Here is a 21,729-nt window from a genome sequence, read left to right as displayed (position 1 = left end):
AAAGACATGTCTGACTCTTCTGATTAGAGTGAATGCAGCTCCCATTTATGTCACCTATCTCAATCTAAAGGTAGCTTAGCTAGATGGCAGCTAACTAATAAAATAAATAAAAGAAACTGATGACGGTCCATCCCACTTATTCATCTGTGGTGAATAAATGTATTATTTGGCAATTGAGCATACATTTATTTAACTAGCACAAGTGGAATTATGCCTACAAGCTAGGGCTGGGCTATATCATACCGTTCACGGTAATACTGGTGTAATTTTGGGCAATGATAGGAAAATGAAATATCGCGATAGAATATGGGTAAAACACGCATGCGCAGTGCCTATGTTTACATACGCACATGGCGGCGACACAGAATGAGAAGAGCGAAAACGGATCGTTAAATGAAATGGATGAACCAGAATTGGTTTGTAAAAATGCTGCAACTTCAGTGGTGTGGAGCTGGTTTAGCTTTCGTCCGTCAGATACACAACAAAGCACTATTTTTGGTAGAGCATGCTAGCGGGCCGTCGTTATTACCGTGTTGTTTGGAAAATACGGCACACTTAAAATCAATCCTTTGATTTTTTGAAAGTCAACAGTGTCCCTTATAATCCCGGGTGGCTTATGTATGAATTCTGGTTGTGTTTACTGACCTCGAACCGATATTATGTGGTACACGGCGCTCGAAAATCTGTCAAATGTTTTAGTACGACTTTGCTAAGCTACGAACCCGCACCGCTTGATGGATTGTCGGAGCATTATGGCTATCGTAGGCAGGAGCCTCGCGGAGTGATACGTACTGTGCTTCAACATAATATTACCGTATTGTGTGTGTATAACCTCTTTTTAAGTTTTGTGGATATTATACATGGTTATGGTGAGGATATGTCGGCCAATTTCCACTGGAAATGCCTTTTGGTTAAACTGTCAGCAAGAAATGTGCACTGTTACATTTTTATATAACTTTAATGCACATAAAAAAACAGCTGCTTGTTTAAGTGAAAATACATTGATGGGGTTTTTTGCACTAATAAAGTTGTGGAGTTGTAAAGTATTTTGTCTAGTGTCAATTATATCGTCAGTTATATCCTTATCGCAAATTTTCAAATGTATATCGTGATAAATATTTTTGGTCATATCGCCCTGCTCTACTACAAGCTAACTCGTACTACATGGTTACATTAAAATGCTTTGCTCTTTGGGTGCTGGGTAATGTTAAAGTGCATTCAGGTTCATGTGTAAGTCCTGAAAGAACGTTTTCATTTATAAAATTTCCATTACAAATGCCGCGTCTATAGAGTCTGTACACATTGGTGGGAATAACATCCATAAATTACAGTACGAAAACCACTGTTATATGGGACCATTTTATCTAAAATCATATAGTCTTTATAACATTTTCTATTCCACCATCTCATATTTGCCTAAAAACTTGGATGGATGGATGGTTTGAAAGACTGCTTAAGGGCAGTAGGTCTCAAAAATGGTAGGTGGAGAAAGTCTTTGGAATTAAAAATATGCATCTGCTTAACTAAACTGTTTTCTTGGTTGGAAATTTGGATTAGATTACCCACTGATATTTTAGTTTTTGTGGTATTTGTCATATTGTTTCAATCCAACATGCAAGCTGAATAAAAATAGCACATTCTTAATTTTTTGTCTACAAAAATACTAAACATATTTTATTCAGAAATTGTTGGTATTAGTTTTTGCCGTGTCAGGTTTGTTGTTTCGTTTTTTTTGTGTGGGCTCAAATGTGGGACTTTACAGGGCCGATTATCTAGGCAATAAGATTTGTGATGCATCTTCATGATAGTAAATATCACTGCCATTTCTTATTTATTTTTCTCCCTATAGCACTTCTTACCAGCAGCCAACTATGTGCTTTGTGTTTTGAATAGACACACATATGAGATTGTCTTTAGCTCAGAATTGAAACAACTAAATTCCCGCAGGGTAGGCAGAATGAGTGAGCAAAGATGTTGGAAAGGGCGAATAAAAAAAAAAAGAAAAACAAAGCAAGCCATCTCCCTTATTATCCATAAATAAATGAATGAATGAATCATCTGGAACTGGCTGAATAAAGAGAAATTTTAGCCTCTGGCAGATTCTCCTGTCTTTTGTCAAGTCTGTGAAGCAAAGTGTTCTCACCCCAGCAAGTACAGGCCTATTGCTTGTATGGTAATTTAAAGAAACATGACTGCCAAGGTGTTTATTTGTATTTTTTAATACCTGCAGATGCAGATTACTCACATTAAATTGAGGAAAATGAATTTAACCAATGCATCAATGTCAGTTTCAGCATTACTGGACCTACAAGCCTGCAGCAACTTTTGGTTTGACCCTTTACTATTAAGTAAAGGGTCAAACCTAGTTCACCTGAAACTTGTGCAAATACAGAATTCGAATTGAAAACCAATATGAACTCTCCTATATGCAAAAGATATAGATATATAGTAAACCCGAGGCGCACACACACACACACACACACACACACACACACACACACACACACACACACACACACACACACACACACACACACACACACACAGTGTTTCATCAACATGTCAACTGTTGGGGGGTGTCAGGGGGTTTTTTTGTTTTGGTTTGGGTTTTTTCCCTGAGCTGTCTAAACATCGAAAACCTCGCCTATTCAGATTCATGAGTCGATCGCTGCTGTGTGCAGAAGCTTGAGCATGAGTGCTTTCAAAAGGAAGAGAGAGGGAGAGAGTTCCCCAAGGACATTCACAAGTTTCTAGTATGTAAATGGAAAATGGCTTTGCTGCTGTAAAAGCCAGGAGGGGGAAGAGACGTGCTTCTTTGATGATGTATGCAGGAGACTTATGACGACTCCTCTCGAAAAAGAATCACCCATTTGGCATTCCTGCTGCGGCGGTCAATGTGCTCGGTTTGGCACCTCATTAAACACCGAAATAATATTCAAATTCTAATAATGGGTAGGTAGACGATATCCGTCCATGATTATACACTTACTATAAAAGTCAGTCTCATTTTTTTTGAGTGCCTTACTTTTTTTCCCCAAAAAGTCAAAATTAGATCCACTTAGTAAGTTAATCATTTTATTTGTTACTTCATTATCTCATACTTTACAATATACAGTCACATCACTAAAACTAACCCAGTGCAGAGGAGTGTAAATCAGTACGCCACTACAAATGTGGGCACAAACACGCGCAGACGCAGACTACGCCACCAGTGAACACAGGTACCTGTTCCCACAGAGCTCAGTATCAGCCTAACAGTGCTTTCACACATAGACCAGGTAACGCAGACAGACTAACGTTTCCGGGAAAGGTAAGAGGTGTTGGCTGCACTCCTGTGACTGGCAGCCATGAAAACAGAGCAGGATTAAAACTCCTACTTGCTTTAGATCAAGGACAAAACTGTGTCAAACACCATCAAAGACTTTTTGTATTTGTGTGTGTGGTTAGTGTTTTGACAACATGTTACAATTATACTTCAATTTTGCTATTTTTGTTTAATAAGTGTTTAACACCTCTCTGTCTTTGTGGTTGATAACTGAATGATTCTTCTCAACATGATGACGGCCAAATTGCTAAACTCGAGCTTTGCAACAGACTATTTCCATCTTTTATATACAGCCTATGTTTTGACTCTAAAACAGGAAGTTCCATGTGGGAAAATGGCTAAAGGAACTCGCATTTGGCAGAGAGCTGTGAAAATGCAAGCCAAAGTCAGATGCCTGTATGCAAATTAGTCATGACATGCTCAATTCAGCTTCACTGAAATCATCAATGGGAGCACGCGGGCACATTTGCATAGACTTGCAAGCATTCGAAAGCAGCGAAACCTGTGAAAAATCTCACGTTTTTGATTGGGGTAGCACGGGCAAGGCTATTTGTAAATCTGAAAGGGAGGCCAGGAGGAAATCTGAAAAGGATGAGCCTCAGACACATTCTGCCAGAGCAAATGAAACATGAGCTCTCAGCTTTGTCTGATTCCCAGGCTACACAGCCAGAGCACATTTTCTGAAAACATGCATTAGTTTTTTAACAATTGTGATATAATAAGTCCATAACAAGTGAAGAAAAGCTGCACATTGTCACCCTGTTCGCTTGCCAGCAAGATACCAGCAGAAAACCTGGCCGGCTGATGATACCGATGCCTGGGCTGGAGTATTTGAGAATAATTGGCATGACACCAGCCGACCAAGCCTAAAACAAACCTGGTCTACTGAAAAGTAAAGATCTGGGAGACAGAAGTGTGGAAGTTGAGAGAGGATGAGGAGGAGTGGATGAGACCGGATAAAATGAGACTGCAGTGTTCTTGTAGAAAGCGTTATAACTGGGCTTCTGCCAGAAAAAACAAAAAGAGAAAAAAAAGAAATCAATGAGACAGACCAGCTTGCTTGGCCATTGACTCAACATTAAGACCTCTCAGCTAGAATGCCAGGACTGATTTCAAAAACGCCGTCTGTCTGTTGGACGGGAGACATTTTCTTTGTGAACCACAGATTTTCTAAATTCAGGAAGTATCTGGTGAAATTACCATCGGGTCACAACCGGGACAAGATCTGTACTGAAAAGCAGTAAAATCATTTAAAGGGATTCTTCACAGGTTACATCACAGAAAGGACTGTTACGTTAAGGAATGGCTTGCAGGTTTTGGGTGAGTACATATAAGTGACGGTATAGTCAGAAGAGATGCAGGCTGTAAATTGTGCAGAAAAACATGTCCGAAACCTGAAAACAGTCTATTCATACTACACCAATACACATCAGTAACAGGTTTGTTGAGCCTGACCACAAGTTGACACACTCAGAAAGCAGGACATGCCAACTGTTTGTTACAACCAAGTCAAACAAGAGGAGACCACATAGAGAACCTGGACAGATGCACTTAAGACAGAGTAAACAAGCATAGGATAACTGGTAAGTTTCTTAAACTCAACGCCTACAAGTGAAATGTGCTGCGAGATCATTTTAAGATTGTCCCCGTGCAACAAGAGCAATATGACTTTATGAGTCAGACCTCATGTGAGACATTATTGGTCATCATTGAGGCACAAAGCAAAGTACACTAACAACCCAAGGGCTCAGTTACCATAGCCAACTTAAATGAGCTCCGTTCTCTGCTAGGGTGACATCTCAGCAGGACTGAAATGGAGTCGAGTGCAAATCCCAACTTGACTGAAAAACCATTATATTGTACTGGCACAATCTATGCAAAGTGTACACAGTACGCCTGGATTTTTCATTGTTTATCCAGGGAACAAATATCATTTTGCAGTCTTTATTTCAGAGAGCTGCACTGTTTGGCGATCTTGAGCAAAGCTGGCCATCTCCGTGTCAAACACTGAGGCCTGTTTGGCTTTCCTAATGCTCATGTTCCATTACTTTTGAGTCAGCCTAAACCAAATAAACCACTCGTTTAGTAGACACATATCTGAGCTCAGAGACACTGATAGCTAAACACAGTTGTGCATGCAGCTTTTTATGAGTCTCCGTGTTTATAAGACTTGTGTATGCGCATGTATAGGGAGACCTAAAGATATGGATAGCGGCAGAGTGCGACTGTAGGTGTTTACATGCGTTTGGAACACTTAAAGTGGTGTTTCGGAGTCTACCCGCATTTCATCTCATGCTCAAAGCTGTGACACTCCTCCTTGCCTCCTAATTAGCGAGCTGTAGCACATTTCCCCCCTTGCCATTTTCTGTGCAAGAAAAACAACGCCGCATTTCTTTTCATCTTCCAACCAGCCTTGTCTTACAGAGACAGACGGAGGCAGAGAGTCCAGAGTTCAACTCATTAGTCCAGGTCACTTCCTGATTCATCTTCAAAGGCAGCAAGCCAGCAGCGTACAAAAGGCAAAGGACATGGTTTCACATGCCACCACCCACAGACACAATTACACCATGAATCAGGAGAAGATGAAGATGTTTGAGAAGATAGACAAAGAAGAAACAGTGACAGCATTTTTAATCCACTGAAACCTGAAGGCATAAAGATCATACTTTCCTTTTTTTTCCTGAGGTGTTCCAGCAGTGCTGAAACCAGTGCCACAAAAACCCAAATTTCAAAGTATCTCTAGCATTTACAGCATTATAACTGTGCACTTTATGGTCTTCTAGCTCATTAGTTTTGCTTTAAAGACCAATTGTTTTCATGTTTAAAGGTCAGTCATTGAAACAAATGGGTGTTGAGACCAAAACAGAGCCAGAGCCCCAACATTGCTAATATTGCTCTGTGTTTGATGTATGGGGATGGATTGCAGACAGACTCCATTGACAACTATTTGTGTTCTATGATTGTACTACATAGTACTGGATATATACCACATTTTAGTTCACGTTGAGACATTGTAGTGCAATGGCTTAAGTGGACAAAACTGTGTGGTTACTACCTGGACATCCTTCAGTGGAGCTGGAGGCTTGTTGCCTCCAATTGACCAAAAATGTAATCACTGCTGCTTTTCACAAAATAAAATCAAAGGTTTACTCGGCTACAGTACACCTTCTTCATATTGTGTTTTATTCTAGTCAAATTTAAGGTTGCTTACCTGTGAATTCACACATGCTCACTATACACGCTACCACAGCTTTACATCAGTGCACTGATGTTAAACTTGGGCCTGTAAATTTACACCAATACAAGGTTGCCATGTTTTACTGTCTCGCAGTATGTGAATAAAGAAGTTAGAGCACCTCCATGACCCTGCGACCCTAGAGTTTGGGAGGCGTCTTACAAATCCTCAGAAACCGAGAGAAGACTGCTGCCACTGTGCTTTTGTGTGTTTGTGAGTGTGTGTGAGACTCCACAATATGAAAGCCTGCCATTTCTTGGCTGCCACCGATTCACACGATTTCTTCTACTCTTGTTTTCATTCCAACCCCCAGCACCTACTTTAGCATTTTCTGTCTATGCTCTGAACTGCACTCTGCCTTAAAGAGGAAGCCCCAAAGCCTGCTGTTACTTATGCGCAGTCAAATCTCCATCCCCCCTCCCAAAGAAAATGCACTTACCATATACAACACCCCCCCCCCAACAAAAACAAAAAACTGCAAATAGGCATAGAAACATGGGTGAAAATTTGTGACACCCTCAGAATAAGCGCTCCTTAACAAAAGTAAAAGTTGGGAGATTATATATGCGACTCAGAGCACCGAGAAAGAGGCGTAAGCAGAGAAAGAGAAACGAGGGAAAAAAGGCATGCAAAACAGTCTGATCTGCTTCTCCACAGTTGGAGCTCCAACTCTCCTCATCAAGAATGTAAAGCCTCTACTGCAGGAGTATGCGTGTGTGTGTGTGTGTGTGTGTGTGTGTGTGTGTGTGTGTGTGTGTGTGTGTGTGTGTGTGTGTGTGTGTGTGTGTGTGTGTATTCTGAGGGGGATGGGGACCGTGTTGTCTGGGGGGCAGGAGGAGTGGGAGCTGGTCCCCATATTCATCTTGCCCTCCCAAATGGGCATTTTGTTCACTGGCCCCCTTTGCCTTCGCCACAAACCCCGCCCCTTTCCTTTCCCCTCTCTCTCTCTCTTATTCAGGCGGAGTTCATTTTGAGTCTCGCCCATTGTGGCGAGTGAAGGGACTGACTTGCTAAAGGGTGGCCTGGAGTCCCCTGGTTCACACTGCCAGGTCATCCCCTGTTGGAGCTAACTAAGTAACACTGGCTCGAATCAAGAAAAAGAAAACACAAAGCTTGGATCACCAATAAAGATCCTCTCTCTTTCACACACACAAACACACATTCGTTGTGGCTTATGTGTGTGTGAGAGAATTAGTGTGTAGAAAAGAGAGGGCAGACGGAGGGTGACGGCGAAGGGGACATGAAGAGTGAGAGGGGTAACAGAGAAAGAGAGAATCATTAAGAAAAAGTGAGAATGAGCCGATTAAGCACAGCCTGTTAATTAGTTCTTATCACTAATAAGCAGAGGGCCGAGTTAGCTACTTTTGCTAAAAACCTGGAGCCCTGCGCAAGGACAGGATTTAGTTTGGCACACAGAAAATAACTGCGCGGATAATTTCAGTTAACAGAAAAGTTGATGATGAAAATATACAAATATTATATACATTTGGACTAGAGCTGGGCGATATAAGATTTTTTCATATCACGATATGTTTTTTTCATTTCAGGCGATAACGATATATATCACGATATAAGCCAAATAACTATATTTGTAAGATTTAAATGTGCCGTTGCTCACAAGTAAAATGTGAAATAATTAGCAGCTTGTTTTAATTAAAATATTTATTTCCCATAATAAGTTCAACAGGGTAGATGTACTTAAGGAACATGAGACTTCAGTTTCAGATAAATGAAGGCAAATATTGCAAACTACACAAAAGGCAGCCGCTAAAGCGTTTAAGTTTCAAAATAGAACAAACAACACAGACCACTAAATTGTCAAATCCACTTAGAAACAAAATATTAATTCTAAAAATAAATCTTAGGTCGTTTTACAGAAGAACAGACAAAATTGACTAACTTTTGTCAATATCAAATAAACTGAGAACTAAAAGGAAATTCTCAATCTCTCCTTGTTGTATAGCTTAGCTTTTCAAACAGTTTTAAACAGTTACTTTAGTCTGACAAAAGCCGAATGACGAATTAGCGCTTTCAGTCAGATTGAGCATGCACCGCTTTATTGTATTTCCAGACTTGCTTTCGGCACAATTTACAGTGCGCGCTACTCTGTTTTTTGTCAGACTTGAAATAGCCGAAATACCTTCACACTACGGAACTTCTATGGCCCGTCCGTTCGACAAGCTCTCCGGCATTGGAACCATCATCTGCTTTTTCTTCGGTAACCTTCGCTCACGCTCTCGGTTGATTTTTCTCTAGTCGGCAAACTCATTTCCTTCATTACCCGGGCTGCACGGCTGCAAAAACAAATACACATGTCCGCCTTGGCACTTGTCCTGTACGTAACAAGTCACGTGACGTGACTCTGCGGCTGTGATTGGTTCGGCTCTGCGCTACTTAATTTGGATTGGCTGTTTTTTTTTGTTTTTTTTTTTTTTTTTTTTTTTTTTTTTTTAGGACAAGAGAGATGAGGCCTATCGCAATAGTTTAATTTTTCTATCGAGAAAAAGTTATTTCGCAATACATATCGTTATCGTTTTATCGCCCAGCTCTAATTTGGACCAAAGGTTACTGCTAGATTATTGCAGTCTCAATAGCTAATGTATATCTCAGTGTTTTGTCACACGCACTGTAGTTAAACAATAACCTTACCGTTTTCACTCAGTTGGGGAAAGCTCAGGTTTTTTAAGTGCTGCTTTAAAAACATAAGCCCAGTTGATGCGTCTCCTACAGTAGATGTCAGTCTGCAATCCCTCCTAACAGAAAGAAGCGCTGACTTTCATAGAAGCCAAGCACTATAGACAGGATCAGCTCCAACAATTGAATCTTAGCCAACCAAAAGAAATACAGATTCAGTGTGTTCTCTGCTTAGAGATCCTTCTTTCTAACATGGGCCCAAAGCTGTTGCAAACTTGTGTACGCTAGAAGGCTTCGCTGACAAAAATAGTAGTTTTATCTTTCACAACACATGAGTTTCTGGTCTACCGCTGCTTCGACTGAGTGGTACGTTTGAGTTATTGTGTGCCTCAGATGTTTAGTGGGTTAGCTAGGATCCAAACTTACATTTAAAAACACAAAAGTCTGTAGCTTTAGACCTATGAGGTAAAAATTGCAAGTGCGATGGATTTGAAAAGAGTTCTTTGTTCGTTTGTAACTTGCACAAATCAACAAAGTGTGTTAACTGTTGCCACATGTCATTGTAGCACTAAGTTCACGTATACCCTAGGGTTGTCACGACACTAGAATTGCAAAATCAGTGCTAATACCCAGTACAGCAATCCATACCATCTGATACCACGGGATAGAGTTTGACCCCATCCTACAACAACAGAAGGAACGGCAAAGAAGTTGTTTCTTGAAAAAGCCAAGCTGTTCATTTTTAACTAATTTTCCCAAATTATAAGTTAGATTTAACAAAATAAGCACTTAAGATCAAGTTTAGAGGTTTTATTCATTTATACAAATTATTTTGATAAATTCATTTTATATCATGAAGGTCAAATGTAAGTCAAATGTTAGAACCTATTAATAAACAGTGTACAACAAACAAGACAATACTTACCGTGAAAACAGACCTCGCGGCAAAAGAAGAAACACATTTTAAGAAATTATTGTGAACCTAGAAAAGTATGGAACGCCAGGACTGCCATAATGAATTAATTAAATACACCATTAAATAATTAATTAAATGTGGCAATAATTAATTAAAATGGGAAATAATTAATTAAAATTTTTTAACACATTTAATTAATTAATTATTGACACATTTAACTAATCATTTATTTATTTTAATAAATCACTAAATTAATACACGCAAGAAACGATCAAACCTGTTCCGACAATTTGAGTTTGTATTTCCTCAGCTGCAGACTTGCTGCTGTTTAAATGTTTGAGAGCGAAGATTAGATAGAAAACAAACGTCAAACATAGACACAGTCTGCGTTCACATTTGATATGAGGCTAGCACGTATAGTGGCTGTGTCCTGTTTTAAGATCATATATGTAAAATTGTTGTCTGACCTGCGTCGATCCAACCACTGAGAGTCCGTGGTTACCATGGTTACTGCATAAGCAGCTGTAATGTAAACACCTGGCACTGCGGAAACCTACCGGCGACATGAGTGTTTATGCTTGTCATTGCAAAAGAACTGTCTGAATGGTTAACTGAAGTTAACTTGGATAAATTATAGTTAAATCACAGATAACGCCCACAGAGCTGTGTGACTGTTCACCACTACACTGAAATCAGTAGGCTATTACTGAAATACACGTGCTATATCATAAATTATGATATAAATAGGGAGGTCCTATTAACATGTTTAGTTTTAAAGGACACCTTCCTGCCTTTAGTCTCATTCATGAGCAGTATTAGTTTTCTTCTAACATGCAGAAGTCTGCACGATGTGTTTCATAGTTTGTAACAAGCCTTTGACAGTTAAACATAACATGACCGAAAAAGCAACCAAAAAAAAAAAAAAAAAAAAAAACGAAAAGAAAAGAAAAAAAAAAACCCCACACAAATTATATGTTAACCTCATTTAGTTTTAGTTAAGTAAACTCTAAAAATTCTAACAGATACCTGGTGCTTAGAATACAGTTGAATAACTATTAAAAAACAGATGTTTTTTAATCACTCTGCTCCTCTTGGTGGAAATGCGCCTTCTCTTTCCTCTTTGTATAAAAACATTTTAAAAGTCAGTTTAATCTCAAAATTGACTGTCAAATCCAAAACACACCAGATAAAGAAAAGCGAATGGTTTAGTCTAACACAGTGAACCATTAAACTTCAGTATATCTATGCAGTTATGAAACGTAACTTTAACCTCAGCCAAACCGATTTGCTCAGTTGTAAATAAAACAGCGAAGTAAATGTGACCCGACAGACAGAACCTGAGTGAATTAAGTCCAGTGTTTAACCACTGAGAGCTAAAACTCAGGTGAGGTATCAAAGCTGTGTGCCGGTGATTGGACATCAGCCGCTGATAAAGTGGGTTCACCTATAAAGTGCTCTGTTGGGAAACAAGCTCCAGCAGCTCTGCGCTCGGGGGAAAAAAAAAAAAAAAAAAAAAACTATATTTACTTATCTTGTGCAGAAAAATGCGCCGACATTGTGTTATATCAAGCACTGGCTGCCCAGTCAAACTGTGACTATCACCAGGTAACGTGGGCGTGTTTCTTGAATTAGCAGCAGGTGTTAAACAGCTGACAGGTGAGGAGGAGGATGCATGCAGGTAAACTGAGGGCCTGTTGAGCTGATCGCTGGTGTCCTGAGGAAAATGTCAGCTTGTTCTTTATGTTACAGAAGCACAGAGACAGAACACCAGGCGGAAAAAGACGATCATTCGGTGAAAATGAGAATCTGCGAATGCAACATGTGGAACACGGAGAGTGGAATATGTAAACAAACCGGTTAACATAACAACCCCCTCCCCCCCCCTTAAGCTGGAACAGCTGCCCCAAGTCCACACAAGCAATCGATTATCTAGGATCGACCTGTCTTGACTTACTTTGCACGGCAACCAATCAAATGTAAGAGAAGCTGCACGGGCAGAGTTAACCCCGCCCACTTAGTTTGATGGGTGAGGCTGACAGATAAAATTATTTCAAGGAGTGAGATGAAGGGGACAAAAGTGCCAAAATGAATTAAATAAATAAATCATTAAATAATTAATTAAAACTGTCAATAATTATTTAAATGTGTTGTTAATTAATTAAATATGTCAACAATTAATTCAGTGTCAATAATTAAATGTGTCATTAATTAATTAAATGTGTCAATAATTAATTAAATGTGTCAATAATTAATTACATGTATCATAAATATTTATGTAATTAATTATTTCCAATTTTAATTAATTATTGCCACATTTAATTAATTATTTAATGGTGTATTTAATTAATTCATTATGGCAGTCCTGGCGTTCCATAGAAAAGTTAGAGTTTGTCATCTTGTCCACATCTGCCGGCAGCTTCTCTCTCATTCTCTGGTCACACTGCTCTGCCTCAGTCTGCAGCTCTTTAGGTGTGAAAACCCCACCTGATTTGACAAGTTTTCAAAACTCAGGACTATCTTCTCGGTTCAGCCACGTTCCCTCGCTGCTCTGCACAGCCAGTAACGTGTCCAGTTGTCCCCATGTCCATAATCTGCTCCGTCACAGCTCAATATTCCATCCGTGACCTGTTATTCATCTTTTATCCATATACAGTCACTGAGCTCAGCTGCTATGTTAATGATAACACATGGCTAATGTGTCCAATGTGACTATTGGGTAATTGCTAATAGATAAATAGTGAAACTAGTTAACATTCATATTTCAGCACTATACTTCATTATTTAAGAACATTTAGTTCATTATTCTCTGAATAATGCCAGATGCTTGTTCTACCTGCAAGTGGCCCACTTAGCTTTATATCAGGTTAAACCGATAAGGACAGTATGTTTACAGCTTCCTAATCTAACTGCTTAACTTCAAAGCACTGCGACAGCAGCCAAGGAAACATTCCATCGAGATTCTTAACAGGAGCTTGGCATTTTAGGAGCAGTTCAGGAAAAAAATGAAAGAAAAAAAAAAGGTGTGCAACCAAAACAGTTACAGGGAACAGGGAAAAAAACAAAAAACAAAACAAAAACCTCACAGCAAAACCAATTTCAGTCAAAGCCAAACTGAGAGAGGCCCTCCTTTAACTAAGAAATGTGGAAAACTGATCAAAAAGCGGTGAGTTAAATGATCTGGCCACGACAGTACAGACAGATTTAAACCACAACAGCTGGTGCAGAAGGAGAAGAACATCAGTTTCATGCTTTGTCCTGACCGCTGTCCAGCGGGAGCCAAGAGGCAGTGCAGCAGGCTGTACTTAAACTGGCTGAAAATTTAAAGGGATCTGACCGAAATGATGGAAAGCTGTATCATGTAAACGCTCTGCAAGAAAATATATTTCTTTCCATATAGCTCTTCCAACAGCCTTGCAGTCCAAAACGACTCCAACACAAAACCATCTATAATTTGTGTTTACAAGTCTAATTTTAAAACCTGACATGGATAACTTAAGACTGATAAGAGAAAATGTCACTTAAAACGTGGAAAATTTTCACTTTTATCTGCTGAAGGAAGAAAGTTTTCTATGCTCAACTTTAGGATATGCCAAGTACTCTGGGAGCCCATCATTGTCTAGTATGCAGCTTACGCAAGTGTGATGTGGAAATGTGATGTACTAAAGCTTCTAGTGCATACACACTGAGAACAGACAGAAGATAAACTTTTGAAACCAAGAAATGTGCAAATCAAACTGTGGACACCTTTTCTTTTTTTTGAGAGAAAAAAGTGTGAATGGGAGTTTGTATGAATCTCAAGTTTGATCAATGATGTTTCAGCCTAGTGCTGTTATGAAGACATTTAAATAAAAAACAAACAAAAAAAACAAAAAACAACTACCACACAGTCAAATTAGCATTGATCCAAAATCATAGGCTTTCACATTTGAGCACCATGCATATCTTCAGACATGTAACAACAGTCCATCCAACAATAGCTAGACAATAGGCATCAATTTAAAAGTCTGAACTAATAAACTAAAGTCAACATTCCCACCTCTGGAGCCACGTTGACTGTGCAGCTAAATATTAGTACAAAAAAATAAAAATAAAAGAAGACGGCCTCTTCGGTCATAATCATATTAAACAGCTAAACCCAAGCTAAGAAAAAAAAAAAAGAGACACAAAATTATTAAAAATGACCTCCAGACAGTTTCTATCTGACAGCAATACTTAACTCCTAGTTTCATCCAAGAATTCTGGGGACCTCGCAGCGTTTGGTGTGTGCTCGGTTTGGAAGCCAGACGCACTGTTCTCGAAGGCAGTTGGTTATAAAGGGTGCCTGAACCCCTCAGTGGCTGGAATTAGGCCAAAACACACAAGCAGCCATTGATTTAATAAAAACGTGGCTCTTTGCTCTATTCTCTCCTGCATTGTAACAGGAGTAACAATCGACAGAGCTGGGCTGCTTCCCAGGATTTTGGACAGCCCAAGAATTTTGAAGACCAATGTGAAAGTCATCCCAAGTTTAAAACACTACAGACATCGCTGTGGGACCTTGCAGCTGTTGGCAGAGAGCCCTGTTTTTTTCCAGCAAAATGAACAAAGGAAAACAAATTCTCAGTTTCGACTGAACAGTGCAACTTTCAAATTACAGAAAAAAAGCACTCTTGCCAATAAATGTAGACAGCGTATAGCCTCGAATGTGCACGATGCCCATTTACAATTCAACAAGGATAAAAACAATAAAGAACCAAAAAAAGAAAACATTAAAGCTGCACACACTGCAAAACATTGCAGCTTGAAGTTATGAAGTATTCATGCATCTTCAGCAACTTGGGAGCAAGAATGTAACAACTATGTTTTAAAAGCAGGTAGTTTTAAAGCAATAGAAACTTTTCCGTGCAATAAAAGCTTGGGGGGAAAAAAAGACACTGTTAAAATGGAAAAAGAACAGATAGTCCAGCACAGCCTCAGGGGGCTCATATACCAACGAGATGCATCACAATTTATGGCCAGAATGAAAGAAGAAGAAAAACTTCTGGCCTTGCTATTCAATTCAAGGTCAACTAATTCACAGCACTCCTGGTTCTATTAACCAAACACATAAAAAGAGATCGGAGGAAAAGGCAAACAGTGCATTCCATTAATGGGATGAGGTTAGAATCCAATCAGGGTTAAACAAAGTAACCACATGTCACATTAACAGAGATCATTAAAAACCAGACAGGAAGACTTTTACCCCATCCCCCCATAACTCCTATGGTTGGGCCGCAAACACCCAAGAATTTTACTTTGCTTAAACATTTGATCTTGTCCTTGTTGTTTCAATGTGGATACTTTCTTTCAGTAAAGTGTGGGAAAGCTTAAAGTTGTGGTCTTTAGATAATAAGGATATGGAACAATCTGAAGATTAAGCAGCGACAGTCAATCAATTCTCCTGAGCACTTTTCCAGTTCGAGCCACAGGGGAACTGCAACTTATCCCAGTTGTCATGGGGCAAAAGGCAAAGCCTATCACCAGGCTAACACAGAATGACAACCATTCACATTTACTCTGCTTCCACTACTTGAAATTATGTCATTCGTATTTAGACCTTGGGCTACTTGGGTAGCTACAAGACAAGAATCAATCCAAATTAGTATTCACCGTCTAGGAACCAAGAATGTACGTACCAACTCACGAACCAGTCTACATAAACGATTAGAGCTGAGCCAACGAAAGATTTTCCTAGTTGTTCCTAGTAAAATTAATTAGTTTATACATTGGTTCACCTCTGCTGGCACCAAATAAAATATTAATTACAGCATATCGGTTTAAATATGTGAACTGCATTTTAATCAAGTGAAACAACTGGGTTAGTTCAAATTTCCTGTGACGACTTTACAATCTAACCCCGCTCGGACTCACTCATTAAACGCCAGATAGAAAGAACAACGAGAATGCTCAAGAGTTCATCAGAATAAAATTTTACTGCAACATCATCCAGAGCTTCTGTTTGAATACTGGATAATAAACATAGTAAAGATGGAGGAATTATCATCCATCAGTGAAACAGTATTTTGTCATTTGCAGAAGTACACTTACTGAAAGAGAAAACTTGGTCACATTACATAACCTCTGTGCCCCGAAGAAAAGGAACTAAAAACAGCCCCATTATAGTTGTAACACGGCAAGAGCAGAAACGTGCTGAAAAGACACTGAAAAGCTCATATTCCCATTAGATGAGGACTATTGAAAAGAAAAAGTTATAAGATATATTCTCTTCTTTCATATAATCTGGGTTAGAATCAGCTGATAATGCTCTCAGACTCTACCAGGTTCCAATCTGAGCAGACAGGCTGTACAGTGGCTCACAAATAAATTGTAATCAGGTTGTTAATTGAATGACCTGCTTCAACATGCACACTTAGAGAAGGCTCAAAGTCAAAACAGAGAGAGTGTGGATGGGGAATAGTAACAGTCCCAGATGACGCAGCGGGCCTGCGAGGCTCATAGTAACCTTGACTGAGCACACAGCCATGCAGGCAACGCAGTAAGAGGCAAGAAGGCTTTGAAGCTGTACTGCAGAGAGCCTAGCAGGAATTCTGATGTCCTGCTGTATATCCTCAAACCTTCCTCCTCCCCCACCCTGTCTCTGCAACTGATTCAATATAAAGTGAGGGAAAGGGAACACAGGCCAATAAAAGAGAAAGAAGAGAAATGGGAGTAAGAAGATTAGAATAAAGGTAGATGGAAACCGAGAGAGACAGGAGTGCATGTTAAATCAAATCAAGCCAAGTCTAGGTTAGAGAAACCAACAAAGTGTCAATCTCAGCTCTGTTACCATTGGACTGAACCCAAACCAGAAAATAGCAGAGTGAAGACATCGCCAGAGCTACCCCAACACTACGCTATCAATATTCAATTAGGGGGCCAGGGATAAATGGACGAGCCAGCCTCAGGGGTTCAGCCTCTAACAAACCATACTTTTCTGTGAGAACTGAGGATCTTGAAACTAACACAGTGAAACTTCCTTTATAAATAAGCAGCCAAGAGTGCATACATGCTTCTCAACGTTAAAAGCAATCAGGCTATATACGTTTAACATCTCTCTTTACTGCATGTTTACAAGTGATCAAGCCTGTTGCTCCACTTACAGGTCAAAAGTAACTACAGTCGTGTGTTTTGTAAGACAAAAGATTGAAGTTCCTATCGAGATCCAAAGCTAAACTTGCCATGTTCCGCCTTCTGCTTAAAGCTGCAGGAAATCGAACATGAAACACTCTATAGGTATCTAAGACCTTCTCCTTTCACAGTAAGCAGTCGTGATGTACAAATCTTCATCATAAATTATTCAGGAAGATATGAAATGTCTCGAAAGGAAAGACTGTCATCAAGTTTCTGATTTATACGTCGCAAACCTGCAAAGTCTGACAGATGAGCCAGCCAGATCAGTGACACACACACACACACACACACACACACACACACACACACACACACACACACACACACACACACACACACACACACACACACACACACACACACACACACACACACACACACACACACACACAATAAAATGGTAAGAAACAACTCAACAGGAGCCAAACTGAAGCTGTTTGAATGACTACCACATTAAAACCCAGAGAAAATGCTTTATATGAACTACATTAAACTAATGGGAACAGGATGCAAATCGCTGCTAAACAGTGGATGGCACGCGTGCTAGATAATACACAGATCAAGATAAGAAATGTAAAAGGACAAAGTCAGCACTAAGTAAACAGCTACAACATCAGATTATTTTTTCTAAATAGATCAATTTGCATAGTAGGTTTTTACCACTAAGTCTAAACTATATATATTTATTTTAAGAGCAGACATGTCAGTGTAAAAGCATCAGCTGTAAGCCCTCAAGTCCCCTGATGACTGACTAAGTCAATGACAGAGTGAACAAGGCTAACCCAGTGACTCAGAAACACCGACGAGAGGCGAGCCTCAAATTACACATCTGCCAGAGAATGAGGGGTGGGGTGCAGAGGGGTAGAATTACATTTTAAATGGGCATGCTGGGATGCTCTCTCGATAGCAAAATCCTCAGATCTCATCTGAAAAGGCAGCACGTGAACTCGGCACATAGCTCAATGGACAAAGAAACCTGAAGAACTCCTCTAAGAGATAACGAGGGCCAGCTGTGACTCAAGAAATGAAAGAGTTTTAATGAAAATCAGTGATTCTGTTTGGATACAAACATATGTGGAAAAGATTTTTTTTTTTTAAAGAGAGAAAGGGACAAAAAAATTTTTTTAGCTCAACTGGCACATCTCTGAATTTCAATCAAGCACGATATGAGCATCAGAGCTGATGTCCTTTCGTCGCCTGAAACAGACCCTTGCAATTGTGTTTTCACTGGAAAACCACTCTGGCAAATCTGTGAAATGTGCCACTTCAATTGAAGTAAGAAAAAAAAAAAAAAAAAAGCTTCACGCCAAGTCAGATTTTCAGAGCTGTGCAACATCTTCAAAGCTCAAAACCGTTTTCCCCTGACACCGGGGAAGGATGCCGACTGCTGAACACTGCATTTTGTACGCTGCTGTATGAATGCGAAATTAGTCGCGAGAATCTAAGTGAGACCGACAATAAGCTGAGATCATTTCGTATTAATTACATCTTTGTCACTGATGGAGGCGTTTTACTCTCGTTTGAGGGGAAAACAGCTATTAATTCAAAGTATTTACACCAACAGGAGCTGAAAACAAGAATAGCACAGGGAGAGGGAAAAAACAGGGAGAGCGATAATGATGGAAAGAACCAGAAATGAGGCGGCGGGAGCACAAACTGGAGCTCAGGGAGGGGATGAGCGGTGACAACAGCAGATCCGGTGGGATCAGAGGAAGCCCTCAAAGCTGACTCCCAGAGCTGGGATGAAGGCGGCTCAGTGTGGAAGCAGAGAAGATGAAACACCATTTGGGGCCGAGGCCCCCCCGCTGCTGTGCCTCTGTGTTCGGGGCCTGCGAGCTCCTCTGCCTCTGAAGTGCTAAACACCTCCTTCACACCCCTGGCACTGCACCTCCTCCCATTTGGTGATTCAATGCAGCACTGCACGGATGGACGATTATCATATAGTGCATTTACTTGTCTACTGGGGCTGCAACAATGCAGTCATTCTCACTGATGACTCTGGCTTCTTTTTAGAGTCAAAGCATTTTTTGTTTGGTCATTACAACACCAAGAATCAGTCCCAAAATATTGCTCACTTCATTATCACACAAGATGAACACAAATCTGCTTGCAAGATGGAGTGATTTAGTTTGGAATTTTTGAATGAAATGACTTCCACTCTCTAAAGAAAGATCTCTGTCTCTCATGTCCACTGACTCGCCGTTGAATGGGTTCATTTCGACTCATATCTCATGAAATCAAAACTCCAAAACATCCGCATCTTTATTTTGACTGTGACGCTTGCTTGACGGACAACAAAAACTGATCACGACCAAACTAATCCCTTATCTTGAAAGCAGTCCGCGGGGTGTCTTTAGAAGGCAATGAAGCACACAGCACTGAAGCACAAAATTGTGACAATTGCAGATTTCCTCCTTTTGGACCTGAATATTTTTGGTGTTTTGGGGCTTTTTAAAAGACAGTAAGACTCAGAAGATGTGACCTTGGGAAATTTCCATTTTTGTGACTTTTTATTAATTAAATTATTAGACAAATCTACAAAAAAAAAAAAAAAAATGCTAAAATTGCCAAAAAGATTGCTCATTAAGAAAACATGTTTCAGTGGCAGCTTCAGGTGCAATCATTTGTGCTACAACTGATGCTGAGAGAGTGTGTTTCTATCCACATTAAATCCAGGCTGTTTGCGTTTAATCATAAAACATCACCAGCTCTTTCTGGGGGAAATATGATTTTCTGGATGAGCCCATATGCTGCAGCAGATTCACTTACGGGAGATTATTTATCAACCAGGTAACAGACAAAATCGTGTATGTGCACAATGACATGTGCTCAGGAGCACAGAGCGGGACAGAGAGCACTCATTTTTAAGAAATGCGCATTATGAAAGACACTTTGTCCCGTTTTTGGTGGCATTTTCAGGTAGCGCACACAACAAACAAACACACACACAGAGTGTAGTAATAATTTAAGGTATTGGAATTTAAATAAACGTAATTATTACTGGAACTACTTAAGAGCTTAAAAAAAAAGAATAAAAAGGTAAAACTCCAGCCTTACAGAACCTCAAACCTCCGGCGTGTTCATGTCCCAGATAAACGCGTCCCAACTTCAAAGAGCCTGTTGTTACACTGCAACATAGAAGCTTATTGTTTCGCAACACTTTTAACATTTCTGTCGACAAAGTATCTTTTCTGCGGTTATAAGAGTATTGTTGTTATTATTTTAGTTTTGGGCTGTGCAGGCCTGTTTTAGAGCTCCTGTTTGCGCCAGAAAAAACATTAAAACCCGCTCCAACTTGCTCGACGTGACACGAGCGGAGGTTATCTGCTTTGCACCCAAACACATTCAGCGGTCACTTCAAACAACTTGGTGTCTTTTATTTGTTTTATTGTTTTATTTAATTACCTGCATAGTGAAGACTCCCAGCTCCTGAGAGGACAGCTTTTTCATCTGTTCGGCCAAGACTTGCGCTTCTTCCAGGATGGAAAACTCCGTCTCGGCTCCGCAATATCCACTAGAAAGAGCCAAGCAGATTAACACGAAGCTCCGCGAAAAAGCCATGAAGCCTCCGCGCGAGCCAAGGTGTTTATCCCGAAAAGCACCGCGCGCGTTCGGTCTCAAAAACAGAGGTTTCTCCGCTGACCGCCTCGCCATGATGGTTGAGGGGGTTTACAAGCTGGAGAAGCACGGAGTCTGAACGGGTGGTTTTGAGGGGGGGACTTCAAGGGAAACTACTTTTACAACTTTGCAGCGTAGTGTACGTGTGCCCTTTCTCTCCGGTACAAGTCTCCAGAATTCCCAGCGACACAGATCATTGCACCTCCTTGAAATCCCTCCAGAGAAGAAAGCAAATCCATGCGGGGCAGATTATATGTTTATTCTTTCTTTTCTTTTTTCCCCTTACGTTGTCGGTGTTCCCTCTTCGATCAGTAGCTCCAACTCCTGGAAGTCTGGCAAAGTGTGTGTGAGCCGGAGAGTCACCACAAAGGGGGTGAAAGTAGTAGGCGTGGAAACACTGAGGAGTCCTGCCGGCGCCTGGATCTGACGATCAATGGATCAGGCTTTCGCGATGCCTTCAGTAGCTCCGTGAAAAAGAGCACCACCGATGTGGAATAACCCTGTTTTATAGACAAATACGTTGAGAAGAGTTTTCATTTCTCAGTCCCATGTCTTCAACGTGTGACAGAACAGGTTTATATTTATATATGAGTGGCACATATAAATTACTGCTCAAAAACAGAGAAATGTCTTTAATTCGAGGTTTCTCGAAAGCACCATCACGCCTTCAAAGATTTCTTACCAGTCACCAAAAAGGGAAGCGCCTCTGGGGAGTTTCACATTGATTTATTATTTTTAACTCTGTATTTTATTTATAGACTTGAAAAAATAATTAATCCTTTATTGGTTTAATTGCAGCTAAAAGCTCATTTTATCGAAATAACCCCAAATCACTGATTTAGGCTGAAAGGC

At 40.1% G+C, this 21,729-nt stretch overlaps 1 protein-coding gene across 1 annotated transcript in view; it reads right to left on the bottom strand.

Annotated features, from left to right (window-relative positions):
• The window catches only part of cachd1 (cache domain containing 1), a 101,621-nt gene extending 80,395 nt beyond the window's left edge, over window positions 1-21,226 (bottom strand). Inside the window, exon 1 of the mRNA XM_039601369.1 lies at window positions 20,665-21,226. Coding sequence (XP_039457303.1) covers window positions 20,665-20,913 — 249 coding nt within the window. The 5' untranslated portion in view covers window positions 20,914-21,226. The remainder of the gene's footprint in view (window positions 1-20,664) is intronic.
• Window positions 21,227-21,729: the final 503 nt, after the last annotated feature.

This window comes from Oreochromis aureus, linkage group 17 (assembly GCF_013358895.1).
Source record: "Oreochromis aureus strain Israel breed Guangdong linkage group 17, ZZ_aureus, whole genome shotgun sequence".
NCBI classification, from domain to species: Eukaryota; Metazoa; Chordata; class Actinopteri; order Cichliformes; family Cichlidae; genus Oreochromis; species Oreochromis aureus.
Note: the sequence above shows the minus strand (reverse complement) of the source record. Positions and strands in the feature narration are given on the sequence as shown.